This window comes from Palaemon carinicauda, chromosome 8, assembly GCF_036898095.1.
Source record: "Palaemon carinicauda isolate YSFRI2023 chromosome 8, ASM3689809v2, whole genome shotgun sequence".
Lineage (NCBI taxonomy): Eukaryota > Metazoa > Arthropoda > Malacostraca > Decapoda > Palaemonidae > Palaemon > Palaemon carinicauda.
In genome coordinates, this window is record NC_090732.1 from 560519 (window position 1) to 575172 (window position 14654).

The 14654-nt window shown below is 36.5% G+C and overlaps 1 protein-coding gene across 2 annotated transcripts in view; it reads left to right on the plus strand.

Moving 5' to 3' along the window:
- LOC137645591 (protein Skeletor, isoforms B/C) overlaps nucleotides 1-14654 on the plus strand; it is a 78308-nt gene that overhangs the window by 56987 nt on the left and 6667 nt on the right. Inside the window, exons 4-7 of one of the 2 annotated variants that reach the window (XM_068378391.1) lie at nucleotides 2877-2909; nucleotides 11832-11989; nucleotides 12481-12577; nucleotides 14111-14351. In XM_068378391.1, the coding sequence (XP_068234492.1) occupies nucleotides 2877-2909; nucleotides 11832-11989; nucleotides 12481-12577; nucleotides 14111-14351 (529 nt within the window). The remainder of the gene's footprint in view (nucleotides 1-2876; nucleotides 2910-11831; nucleotides 11990-12480; nucleotides 12578-14110; nucleotides 14352-14654) is intronic. The other variant, XM_068378392.1, reaches the window with a different exon arrangement.

Genomic DNA, 14654 nt, shown 5'->3' on the forward strand with positions numbered 1-14654 from the left:
ATTACCAACGAAGCTACAACCCTAGATGGAAAAGCAGGATACTACAAGCACAAGGGCTCTCAAGGAAAACAGCCCAGTGCAGAAATGAAATAGATAGAAAGCAATTAAAGTATGTATGAGAAACTGTAAATAAAAACGTCAAATGTTTAAAGATGAGTAACAACGTTAGAATATATCAGTCATATAATTATATTATGAGACTTATGTCAGCATATTGAGCAAAAAAAGCATTTGAAACAGTTTCCTTTCTGAAATTCTTCACGAGCAAAATTTGTAATATCTATCAACAAAATTGACCAGTATTAACTAAGTTGCCGCAAAGATTCCGGGTGAAATAAGCTCCACCCATTGATAACGTCATAGCCAACCATCATGTCACCTGCGTCAAAAGCAGTCACAACACATCCCAATAAAGTGATTATAAGTTAGTATATTTTGAAATAAGTAAGGGAATGTATTATGGCCGCTGCTAACATGGTAGAAAATTTAATCACAACACATCTCAAATAATTGATTATAAGATGGTATACTTTGAAATATGTAAGGGAATGTATTGTGACCGCTGCTAATGTGGGAGACAACGTGATTGGCTATGACGTCATCAGGGGGGAGGGGCTTATTTCGCCCAGAATCTCTGCGGCGACTATAGTCGCTGAAGAATTCCTTTTTTATTGTCTCTATAATTTCGTCATTATTAGTAATCATAATTAAATTATTTCTATAAGGAAATTTCAAAAATATACTAAATTATTTTATGAGTTTTCTCGATTTAGCCACATGAGATCTTTGGTCGCACTGTACACCATTCATTATTCATAGATTATTACGTGTCGTTCACTTACACCTTATTTCATATCCACCTTTTCTTATCTTTGTTTATGTAAATTTACTTCTCATTTCCACTTAATTTGATCTTTAATTTGATCTTCAGTTTTTGATATGTTGAGGTCCTTCTGCCTAAGGACATGCTCATATGTTTTTTGTATATGTAAATATTCTGTCATAAAATGAAACCATTTAATGGGTCACTCTCAAACTATATTGGAAATATATCTATATTTATAAAGATAGCAAGTAGCCAATTAGTTATCAAATTGAAAAATGTGATGAATATGATAAAAATTAGTGATTTTTCTGAACTGCCACTCATTCTGACCACTTTTACTCTGTAATATGTTTTACTATTATTAAGTTTCTATGCATATAGATGACCTGCATGCATATCTTACCGTCAAGACCTCAAATTTATATAATGTATATCTGTGTGTATCTATATACATGCCTATGTACATACACACATATATAGACCGCCACCTTTATTTGTATATAGGAAGTCATCATGTAGACAGTCACAACTATTAGTTTACGAAGATTTTTTTTTTTTGTATTTTTAATGAATGTAGCTAACGAAGATTTGGGCTCAGACTATTAACATATCTGTTCTCAGTTCGTTGCATTTCCCTTTATTTACGACTAGTGTCTGTTTTTCATTTCGGTTTAGTGAACATGTTTCATGCTAAAATAGGTTTACAAGTTTGTCAGCCTAGAGAAAGATGGTAAGATGCATTCCAAAATTGACAAATTAGAAAGCGGCGGTGCTGGACCCTCGCATCTCTAGAGGGTACTCGGCTCGTGGGGAGGGGGGTGGGGGGCCCTTGGGAAGGGGGGGGTCTTATCTCGTGGCGCGGGCCCCCCCCCCCCAAAAAAAAAAAGGTTGATTTATCTCAAAAACATTAGTTCCTTATGGGTGGAAAATTCCAAAGCCATGATTAATTATATTAGTTGTTTCCTCTATAATTTTGTTAGTAAGGGAATCAATATTACCCTAGAGAACTTTTCTTATTGGAAAATCAGTAATTCCTGAACAAGTTAAGCTACCCCCCAAAAAAAATTGTCGTTTATAAGCTACGCCCAGTTATCTTTTTTGAGCAAACCCCCCAAAAATCATCTTTATAAGCTTTCCCCCATAAATGATCTTTTATAAGCTACCCCTCAACAATGATCTTTTACAAGCTACCCTCCAAAAAAATATCTTTTATAAGTTACCCCCCAAAATAATCTTTTATAAGCTACCCCCCCCCAAAAAAAAATATCTTTAATAAGCTAACCCCCAAAAATTATCTTTGATAAGTTACCCCCAAAATATTCTTTTATAAGCAACCCCCGCCCCCCCCCCCACCCCCAAAACGACCTTTTATAAGCTACCCCACAAAAAATTTTCTTTTATAGCTAACCCCCCCCCAAAAAAAAATTATCTTTTATAAGCTACCCTCCCAAAAAAAATAATCTTTTATAAGTTCCCCCACAATATGTTCTTTTATAAATTATCTTTTATAAGCTACCTCCCCCCCCAAAAAAAAAATAATCTTTTATAAACTAACTCCCAATTTTTTTTTATAAGCTACTCCCCCAAGGATTTTTATAAGCAACCCCCCCCCCCAAAAAAAAAATGATCTTTTATAAGCAACCCTCCAAAAAATAATCTTTCATAAACTACCCCCCAAAATGACCTTTTATAAGTAACCTCCCAAAAAATTATCTTTTATAAGCTACCCCCAAAAAGGATCTTTTATAAGCTACCCCCCCAAAAAATATATATCTTTTGTAAGCTACCCCTCAAAAATGAAAGGGATTGCATTTGTCTGATGGACTAGGGTAATAAATGCCAAAACATGAAAGAGAGAGAGAGAGAGAGCCCCTTAAGATAGAATAGGGTCGAGCGATTGCTGCTTGGGTCCAGCACCGAGAGCGCACCCATATATTGCTCGGGGCCCACCACCTTTGGCTACGGACCAGTAACATCAGGAGCAGAAGTAGTCGCAGCAGAAGCTGGAGAGCAGCAGCAGAAGCCTCATACGGGTGTTCTTTGTTCGCAGCCCTTCTGGTGGTATCTGGGCGAGCCGGGTCAAGTAAGTTGTCACCTTTCCTCCTCCTCCTTCTCCCGTTCTTCCTCCTGTACCCAACCATCTGAAAATAACAAACATTTAAAACAAAAAGAACCCTGTGCTGCGCATGTACCTACACCTATTCTGCGCGCTGTTTACTCTCGATTGTATCTTTTGATTTCGTAATTCATTTTGTGCTTCGCTTCTTTCTGGATTGATTCACTGAATTATCTTGTTTTTTTTACTTTAGTAAAATCATTGCTATTTTGTTGCAAAAATATTTTTATACTTTGGTTTTGTTTTGACTGATTGTGCATGCATGCATGATGACCGCCGGAGGACGGCGCCCTTTGGACTGCAATGTTTGCCGTTCGAGCAATTGTCTGCCCTGATGTGTAGGCCTAAGCTCCCCACTGGTTTATTTATGATTTTATTTAGTTAATGTTTTTTTTTTTTTATTTTGTTTTATTCATGTGCTGACAAGCTCGATCTCCTCTCCTCTCACATACACCTCCTTGGTTGCAAACTACCAGCTTGATGAACTGATCGAAGCGTATGGCGGTGGCGTGACCTACGGAGGCGAAGAGAAGGATGCGTACCTGCCGGTGGAGACGCCCAGCCAGGAGGATCACCACCCCACTGACACTCACGGGAAAGAGTGGCAGGATAACACCGTAGACTTTACTGATTCCGACACTGACCCAGACTCTGGTTCTGATTCACAGGATGGCTCTAACTTCACTTCGGGGGCTGACTCTGACATCGGGAGTGGTGCTCCCTACTCTCCTTACTCCTCTCTCCTACTCCTCACAACGACCACCACCCTCACCTGCATTCCTCAAGTCCTTTTCCTCGCCCTCCCTCTCTTGAGTTCCTTCCTTCGGCTTCTCTTCCCAGTAGATGGGGCGGGTGTCTTCCATCTGTAACTCTCTCGCCTCTTCCACTTCACTCAACAGGTCCTCTCTCTCTCTCTCTCTCTCTCTCTCTCTCTCTCTCTCTCTCTCTCTCTCTCTCTCTCTCTCTCTCTCTCTCTCTCTCTCTTTTGTCGAGAAATAGTCAATCTTTTATTTAATCTCATTGGAACACTCGTGATGTTAGAAATTACTAGAAAACAAACTTTGCTTGAATCATTCCCAATGTTATTTACTCTATTATGATTTTTTTTTTATATTCCTAAACCAATCTTTGCAGCATCAACGAGTAAATCTTGTTATTAAATGATTTGAGATATTGTAGTAAGAGAATCGTATTATCCAGATTATTTTGATGTAAGCATTCATATGTATACATATAAGATATATATATATATATATATATATATATATATATATATATATATATATATATATATATATATATATATATACATATATATATATATATATACATTTATATATGTATGTATTTATATATATATGTATATAGTATATATTTTGTATAGATATATATATATATATATATATATATATATATATATATATATATATATATATATATATATATATATATATATATATATATATATATATATATATATATTTATATTCATATATATATATATATATATATATATATATATTTATACGTATATATATATATATATATATATATATATATATATATATATATATATATATATATATATATATATATATCGATGGACCATCAGTAAGTAGTTAGCAAGGGAACGTAAAAAATAAACTTTAATCACTTTATATTTTAATGGTAAATAAAAGCCTTTAGCTACACAGCAAGCATTGAGGACACTTGCCTAATTTCCCTATATTATGGCAGTGGCGCGTCTGTCCTTTTTCCATCATTTTTTAATTCACAAAATACTTCCTGACTCGCTTTACTTTTCCCACAGTAATTCGTAAAGAAACTTGAAAGATTCTCTCTCTTTTCCAATATTTGTTTCTTTTATATTTCGTTGGATTTTTTTTTTGCAACTCTGTGCAACAGTTGCTGCCAAAGTAGTTTGTCTGCAACGTAATTAAGCATTGATCTCTATTTGCCAACGCAGTTCATCCTCTTAAGTAGTTGTTTGCTTCGCGTAATGTTAACTACGAAATTATGTGTGGGATATATATATATATATATATATATATATATATATATATATATATATATATATATATATATATATATATATATATACACATATATGTATATGTATACCCACACCTGTATATATATATATATATATATATATATATATATATATATATATATATATATATATATATTATATGTATGTATGTATGCATGCATGCATGTATTGTATACATATATATATATATATATATATATATATATATATATATATATATATATATATATATATATATATATACATATATATATTTATTATATATATTATATGTATGTATGTATGCATGCATGTATTGTATATATATATATATATATATATATATATATATATATATATATATATATATATATATATACATATATATATATATATATATATATATATATATATATATGTATATATATATATATATACATATACATATATAAATATATATGTGTGTGTATATTACATATATATAATACACACAGGATTTACATAACTAGTGGGTTTCGTTCCACCTTCATAGAAACTTACTGAGCTTTCATTACGTCTCTCTCTCTCTCTCTCTCTCTCTCTCTCTCTCTCTCTCTCTCTCTCTCTCTCTCTCTCTCTCTCTCTCTCTCTCAATCTAAGTTTTAAAGTAAATTCCTCCCTTCCGAATGTCTCACATTAGTCACCTCCAAATACCTACCTCAGTTCCCCCTTTTAAGTTCATAATTGCCCCGTTTTCTTACATCCTCATAATTGTCCCGTTTTCTTTTATCGTAGGTGTAGCGTACGTCTCCGTTTAAAGTTTCCTTTAAATGTATTTGTTGTTCGTTGATGCCCTTAGATGAACTATAAAGCACTCTACTGGATTTCTCTACCCTCTTGCCTTGCCTATAGAGTTGATATTATCAAGTACAGTAGTATTTCCACATTATTTTGCTTTAAATTTCTTTTTTCGTAAATATTGCTACAGTCCATCAGCTGTTTTGCTTGTCGTCCAATGTACCCTTTCGATTTAAATGAGCGTAGCCAGTCTGGTTCTCTTTCAACCAAGTCCAAATAAAAAAATATCTCTATTCAGTTCATAACTGAATTTGGTGTTTTCCTGACTTTTCATAATAATCTATTTGAGCTTTAACAACCTCGATTTTCTAAGTAAATGTATTTCCTGTAAGGTAGCTGTTATTTTCCTTTAGTTCCTTTTTTTATTATTAATTTTCTGTCTGTCTTTTAGTTCCCTTTTTATTATTGATTTTCTATGTCTCTCTTTTTCGTTTGATTCTGCCGTTTATTCTTTAACGACATATTTGTCATCTTCATTTTCTTCTCCCTTTCTTTCGTGTTCCCTATTCTCATTGCCTTACCTTACTCCTATGCACAGATCTTATCCTTCTCTCGTCCACCCCTCTCCCACGTCGTTCTCTCTCTTTCCCACCAATTATCGTAGTTTATCTCCCACTTATTAGACGCCTGCCTGAAAAGACCCTCCCCCCCCCCTCCCTTGCCCTTCATAGAGAGTCCCTTTAGACACACTTTTTTAACCCACCAACAAAAAAATTGAGAAAACAAAGAAAAAAAACATAAATTCGGGACCAAGAGAAATTCCCCTCTTGTTTCGTGAGCTGCTCTCCCTCCTGGCCACCTTCTCAGCACATGCATATTAAAAAGCTTCCCCAAAAAAACACGCAAAAAATTACACACTTTGGGTAAGTAGAGATGAAAAGGGTCTTCGGTGCTCACTTGTTCTTTTTGTTTATTTCCATTTTTTTTAGTTCAGTTATTACTTTACTTTTGTGTGTGTACGTATGTGTGTATAGCTGTGTATCGAGTGATCTGTTTCTGTTTCAAGGAGAAATTGTTTTTGTTGTTATTCATTCAGGAAAATACAAAGAGTCATTTATCTGTCCTGTTCACTGAGTGAAAGATTTTATAGTAAACTGGTGAACTCCTTATGTCTTATTTTCGTTTCATTTTTTTGTTTTTTTCCTGGCTAGAATAATGGTTTAAGTTTGCCCTCTAAGATCTCATTTTATCAATGACAATATCCCTCTAAAGTAACAAGATCTATATAGAGCTGAGAAAAGCTGGCTTGATGAGATCGAAAGAAGAAGAGTAAGCTCTTAATGTAAACAGAAGATCACGAAGTCAAGAATCAACGGAGATCCAAACAATTTCTCATTGATAAAATGTGGTACAGAAGATTCTCAACTTACGAACGTTCGTCTTACAAACACTCAGAGATACAAACACGAATTCAACTGAAAATAACAAAGATAGCATAAAGAAATATTGCAATAAAACAATGTTATATCATTCAATACAGTAAGCAAAACAACATTTGTAATAACCTGATAAATATTTCATATGAAACCAGACTATTTGTTGACTTTTTACCCTAGGCCAAAATTAAAAAAAAAAAAATTGCTGGAAATCAGGCCTACCCTAGGCCAAATTTAGAAAAATTTTGACTTTCAAACAATTCGATTTATAAAAAGCTTCTTGGAGCCAATTAAGTCTATAAGTTAAGGACCTTCTGTATTGGATTAGCTCATAGAATAATGCTTATTAGAGTAGATAATTATTATATTGTACAACAGCCCAAATTTTTTTCTTTTTTTTTGCTCTCTGCTTGTTGGTCATACCAGCTTCCGTTTCAATTGCCAGCTGTAATATGGTAGACGGCTCTTTCTTAATTGAGTAGTTTCTGGTATTAGTTTTAGTCAAATAGATTTATTACTTTGTCATTAGATGGAGTAATTCAGTAGTTTGATGATTGTTGACACACTGGCTTAATTGATTATTAGTAACGATAACATTAAAGTACATACTTCTGCTAGTAAATTTAGATTGTATGTCACAACAGAGATTCTTTTAAGGTAAAGCAAAAGTCAAAATTATCAATTATTGTGATAAAATAAAAATGGATTTATTAGTTCAAACAATCAAGCTTTATTTGTTTTTTCAACCTAGCACCTAACCAGGAAACAAATGCATTCTAACGTTACTAAACTTTTCTGATGTTAGAACACGGGTCTCGGCTTCGTCGTAATATTTTCCATTATAAAACTCAAATGATTTTGATAAGAGTAATGCATAATGCTTGCAAGTACTACCAGTATATATTTTCAATTGAATTAGCTTTCTAATTGGATATAAAATGCTAAGTTTATGATTTACAAACGAGTGATCATTATATTAAAAGGAAATTCCGGAACCAGAGCATCTTTCATCCCTAGATATTCTCCACCATTCTATGGAATTCCCTAGATACTTTCTACCATTTGAAGGAATTCCCTAGATGCTAACCACCATTTTAGGGAATTCCCTAGATACTTTCCACCTTTTTAGGGAATTCCCTAGATACTTTCCACCTTTTTAGGGAATTCCATAGATGCTCTCCACCATTTGAGGGAATTCCTTAAATACTCTCCGCCATTCTAGGGAATGGTGGCTTCACGAAGCCTCGCCTGTGTTCTAGCAGAAAGCAAAAATAATCCCTCTTAACTTGTCGGCCACTTTCTTGTTTCAAGCTCGGCTTTCAGAGATAACGAAACTGGATCGAAGTGCATTCCTCCCCTTTTAAGAACTCGTCCCTCGTTTTCAAGGTACAGTCAGACGCAGGAATAACTCGTACACCTAGCTCTCAGGGAGTGCCTCCTCTCCCTACGCTTACCTGTTTGGTAACTCGCCGCCCAGTAAGGATATAACAGGATGCACTTCCTCAGAGCGGGGTTTGCCAGAGATTCTTGCGTCCAGCTGTACCAGGCTAGAACAAAATCTACCAGTTAATAAATCGATCAAACGCCTTATCATTGGAGGATTCCAGTGACATTTTCGAAAAATAATGGAAAATCTATAAAGATCGATACTATTGTGATTATAGTTACCCATGCTAGTAATATAAATGTAATTATGATATTTTTCAGCAGGCAATACAATATCTTCAATTCTTACAATATGTTTTATTTGATCGTCATAATAATGAAAAAAAGTTTCCAATCGATTCATTATTAATTATTTCCGGAAAATTCATATAAATACTGAAGGAAATACAGTAGCTTTATAACGAGGAATAAAGAGTTAACGAAAATACAGTATATACAGTATATGGAAAACAAGACAGAACAACTTGAATAATTAAATAGGGCAATGTCAGAGATTTGATCAATTGTATCGATAATAACATGTACTGCTTCTGATAATTATAATGATTAATCTCCAGTTCTCAATGTCAATACGAATTCAATCTATGTATAACTCGCACTTTTTATTTTAAGAGCCAAGCTCGAAATGATAATCACATGCTTCAAGTGGCACCTTCATTAGCTTGGGTCTAATCCGTTTGGTTACTAAGGTTGCACCATACACAAATTATGCGGTATATATAGGCCTATATATTTTTGTTTGTGTATTTATATGTATATATATATTTATATATATATATATATATATATATATATATATATATATATATATATATATATATATATATATAATATTTATATATGTATATATATACACTTATATATGTATATTATATATATATATATACGTATATATATATATATATATATATATATATATATATATATATATATATATATATATATATATATATTTGCATATTACAATCCGAAGCATTAGGCCTTGAATCATTCTTCTTTCCCCTGTCGACTAAGAATCGTGACCACGCAGATTCCTGAAGTTTTGGAAGCTTCAGTAATGGGAGTGTGCATAGGAAATTTTAGACTCGACTGCACATATAAATTGATTTTCAAGGAAATAACAAAGTGAAACCACAATCGAAGACACTATTTTTATACGTAACCGAAAAAATAAATGGTAAAAGTGACAAAACTTTACCCACAAGACTTGCGGACTGGACCTATATATAATTCGTGTGAGCCAAACCTGATTGACAGGCTGGTCCTCCAATTTTGATGAATTGAAATTTAGAAACGAAAGCTTAAACCCAGATTGATGGGGATGAATTGGATTCTTCGGCCGATTCCAAAAGGAAACCTTATTCTTCTTTGCTCATACACAGCCCATCTAACCCTCTAAGACGATACTTTTCCTTTCCATGTAAGTCTTTCTCGCCATTACACTGAATATGCGGAAGGGAAATATGTGTCGTTGAAGTATACGCAAAAGACAATGAAAAACAATAGAAGAAACGGAGAGGACAGAAAACGCTAAATAAAGCAAAGTTCCGCAAAGGGAGAATAACACTTCTATGTTTACGAACTGGAACATTGCGGGAAGCTTTAGGAGAAGAGGAAAATTATTCAAATGAATCTGTGAAGATATTGGAAAACGGTGCAAGAGAGGACCGGGTAAAGGGTAGTATCATAGAAGAACCCCCACCCTTTTTTTTTAACTCTCCCTCTCTCTCTCTCTCTCTCCCCGAGCCTCTGAGATTTGAAAGGCATCATGGTCGTTTGCATTTACCATGCCAAAGTTTGAATACTGTGTTTGACAAACTAATGTTCCAATATTGAAGGTTGAAGGTGTCAAGTGGATAAAGAAAAAAAAAATCTACATATGATTTGTCCCACCCCGAAAGTTCATCGTAAAATAAAACTTGGTCACCTGAAGTCAAGTAAACTTTCGACCGCCTGGCCACCTAGTCATTTGAACTCCTTTCGTTTGCCTGGCCACCCAAATTCTATTGAACTCCTTTCGTTTGCCTGGCCACCCAAATTCTATTGAACTCCTTTCGTCTACCTGGCCCCCTGAAGTCTACTGAACTCCTTTCGCCCGCCTGGCCCCCTAAAGTCCACTGAACTCCTTTCGTCCGCCTGGCCACTTAAAGTCATGTGAACTCCTTTCGACCGCCTGGCCCCCTGAAGTCCACTGAACTCCTTTCGACCGCCTGGCCCCTTGAAGTCCACTGAACTCCTTTCGTCCGCCTGGCCACCTAAAGTCAATTGAACTCCTTTCGACCGCCTGGCCCCCTGAAGTCCACTGAACTCCTTTCGACCGCCTGGCCCCTTGAAGTCCACTGAACATCTTTCGTCCGCCTGGCCACCTAAAGTCAATTGAACTCCTTTCGACCGCCTGGCCCCCTGAAGTCCACTGAACTCCTTTCGTCCGCCTGGCCACCTAAAGTCAATTGAAATCCTTTCGACCGCCTGGCCACCTCAATACAATTGAGTTTCTTTCGTCCGCCTGGCTACCTAAAGTCAATTGAACTCCTTTCGACCGCCTGGCCACCTAAAGTCAATTGAGCTTCTTTCATACGCCTGGCCACCTCAAGTCAATTGAATTCCTTTCGTCCGCTTGGCCACCTATAGTTAATTAAGCTTCTCTCGTCCGCTTGGCCACCTAAAGTCAATTGAGCTTCTTTCGTCCGGTTTTCTGAAACTGTTATCGGAAACTTCGATCATCATTGAATGATTTGTGGATGAAGCAGAGATTCCAAGAGTGTTCCCAAACTGGAATTAGTGTTCGAGAAAGGTTTCCCCATTAGTTTTTCCCTGCCTACTTCATTCTCGATAGGGGTGACCCACCTCCCCGTTTTCTGTTTCCGTTCAACAATAGTCTCCTTTATTTTGAAAACTATTCCTCATTTACATTTTAGGAGATGACCTACTGGAGGTATCTCCTGAGCATCCTTCAGTTCCAGTTCCTGCTAAAAGAGCCCCTTCCTGTAAAAAGATATAAAAAAAATTAACACTAATTTTTCTCTTATTATCTTCACTAACGCTACTGTTGAGTCATTTTAGATCTTTTAAGGTTTGTTAGCTAGGCCTCTTGGGTGAGAGAAATTAAGGGAAAGGAAATGAAAGATCAGAAGAAAATAGAGTGCCATACTAAAATACTTTTATCCCTTGTTCCCTTCCTTCTCTGCCGCACTCCAGGCCCACATTTCCACCCCGGAGTTCAATAACTGTCGTCAGCTTAGCGAAAACCTCCAAGTCGAGTGGCAGAGTCAGCAGGACGAGATTCAGATTCGGCTCACCGCCAAGATGGACGAGGATCAGTATATAGCCTTCGGTCTGTCACCAACCAATGAGAGGTAAGTTTTATGGTAATGTTTATCTTTTATCTCACCGTTATCCCTCATTAAGGGGTCGGTTGCCTAATGCGCCCTCTCCTATGCCTTTTATTTCTATACCTCGTCTATCTTCTTTTTTCCTACCGTTATCCCTACATTAAGGGGTCGGTAGCCTGATATGCCCTCTCCAATGCCTATGTATCTATACCTCGTTTATCTTCTATCCCACCATTATCCATACATTAAGGGGTCGGTTGTCTGATGCCCCTTTCCAATGCCATCTATATCTATATCAAGCAAGAGAACTTGACCCCAAGACAGTGAAAGACCATGGTACTTAGGCTATGGCACTACTCAAAACTAGAGAACAATGGCGTGATTAAGTAGTATCCTTCTAGAAAAGCTGCTATTTTCCTTTATTTGTGGGGCTCTAACTAGAACATGTAAATATAAAATAACATGAGTCCATAACCTAAGGAAATATTGATATTCTTTTTATCTTCCCTGTACAGACCTGAAATGCTACACAGTGATATCGTGGTAGCTTTCTACGACAGAGAGGACGGGTCCTTCCACGCAGTGGATTACAGCGTCAATGCCAAGGCGCAGGTGAGGTGACACTCTAGTTATCTGCTCAAAATATAGATTTGTTTACTAGGGCATAATTTCATTCCTATATTCACTGACCATAGCTGTTTTGGCTAAACCCTCCCCATTTACCCGGCCTTGGGACCGGTACCAAGTTGAGGCTGGCTTGCCCCCCTCAGTGGCTGGGTTGTTTACGAATGCATAAGCTCTTTATTTATGTTACTTCAACTGCATTTGTATCAGTTACAATTTTCATACAGTTAGTTAATAATCAAGGTGTTTTTCTTCTGATCAAATAGGCCTATTAAATTGTTCCTTTATCTATTTGATGACTAATAAATTCCACAGTGATACATGCAGGTACTGTTAAATTATAAGTTAGTCATTAGGAGATTTTCACACTTTTAAAAAGTTCTCAGTTTTGGGTGAGCTGATATATATATATATATATATATATATATATATATATATATATATATATATATATATGTGTGTGTGTGTGTGTGTGTGTGTGTGTGTATGTATGTATATATATGTGTGTCTGTTTATATATGTATGTTTGTGTATATATATGCATATGTATGTATGTATATGTATATTTGTGTATGTGAAATCATCAGCCGTAACTAGTCAACTGCTGGACAAAGGGCTCAGACATCATGACCTTCCATTCGTGTTTGTTTATGGTCTTTCTATGCCAGTCTATATTAGCTCGTCAATCCATCGTCTTTTCCTTCCCCTGCTCCATTTGCATGCTTATCCTGTCTAACTCCTTTTTCTATCAGAGTTTTCATCCTATCTTTATGTAGTTTTAGGATTGCTGTACTTCAAGGGTACTGCAGATATCTTAAAGTGTTAATCATTACTGCTGAAGTTTTGAAAGATTGAAAAGCTTTCTCATAGTCTAGAAATACCATACATAGTGAGTCGAGAAAGCTCCTGAGAGCCAGAAAAAGTTTGTGCTCATGTGTGTGTGTAATTAGTGAATATGCTTTTGATGGGGTTGTGGTGGCCGATGTGGTAACGTCTCTGACTGATGAACGCCAGACTGGGGTTTGAGTCCCGCTCAAACTCTTTAGTTTTTTTGGTCGCTGCAACCTTACCATTCTTGTGAGCTAAGGTTGGAGGCTTTTGGGGAGCCTATAGGTCTATCTGCTGAGTCATTAGCAGCCATTGTCTGGCCCTCCTTGGTCCTAGCTTGGATGGAGAGTGGGCTTGGGTGCTGATCATGTGTATAGTCATCAACAGCCATTGCCTGGCCCTCCTTGGTTCTAGCCTGGGTAGAGAGCTGGCTCGGGCACTGAACATATGTATATATATATATATGGTCAGTCTAGAGAATTGTCCTGCTTGATAGGGCAATATCACTGTCCCTTGCCTCCGCCATTCATGAGTGGCCTTTAAACCTTTAAATGGTACAATCATGATCACTTCATACGAATCTCACCAATAAACAAAATCAGTATGATTGAAGGAATGAATGCCAGGGAGCTTTTGCATCAGATCCCAAAGTCCATTAAGAAATGTTCCGTGTCTATCATCTCTCCCTAACAGTGCGACGGGAAATTCGGCGTCTGTCCCGACGAACGCGTGAACGGCCGGAACGACGCCAGCATCATCAGCGGCGAGCGGAACAACGGCATCACCACCATCACCTTCAGCCGTCCGTACGAGACGAATGATCAGCACGACATTCCGATCCCTCGGTTCTCCGACAGGACGACAATCGTCGCCTCCATCGGTCAGCTGAACGGAAGAAATGAGGCCAATTATCATGACGAATTCGTCACGAAAGGTTAGTTCATTCAGGTGTTTCCTGGGGTGTGATGTGAGTTAGTGATTTACATTTTCTTGAGGCATCATACTGGGCATATGCTGCACATGGAAGTGTTAAGTCATTTGCATGATTATTGTTATTAATAACTTAGTTATAACCTTAGTTGGAAAAGCAGGGTGCTATAAGCCTAAGGGCTCCAACAGGGACAAATAGCCCATGAGGATTATTATTATTACCAGCTAAGCCACAACCCTAGTTGGAAAAGCATGGTGCTATAAGTCCAAGGGCTCCAACAGGGTAATGATCTCAGTGAGGAAAGGA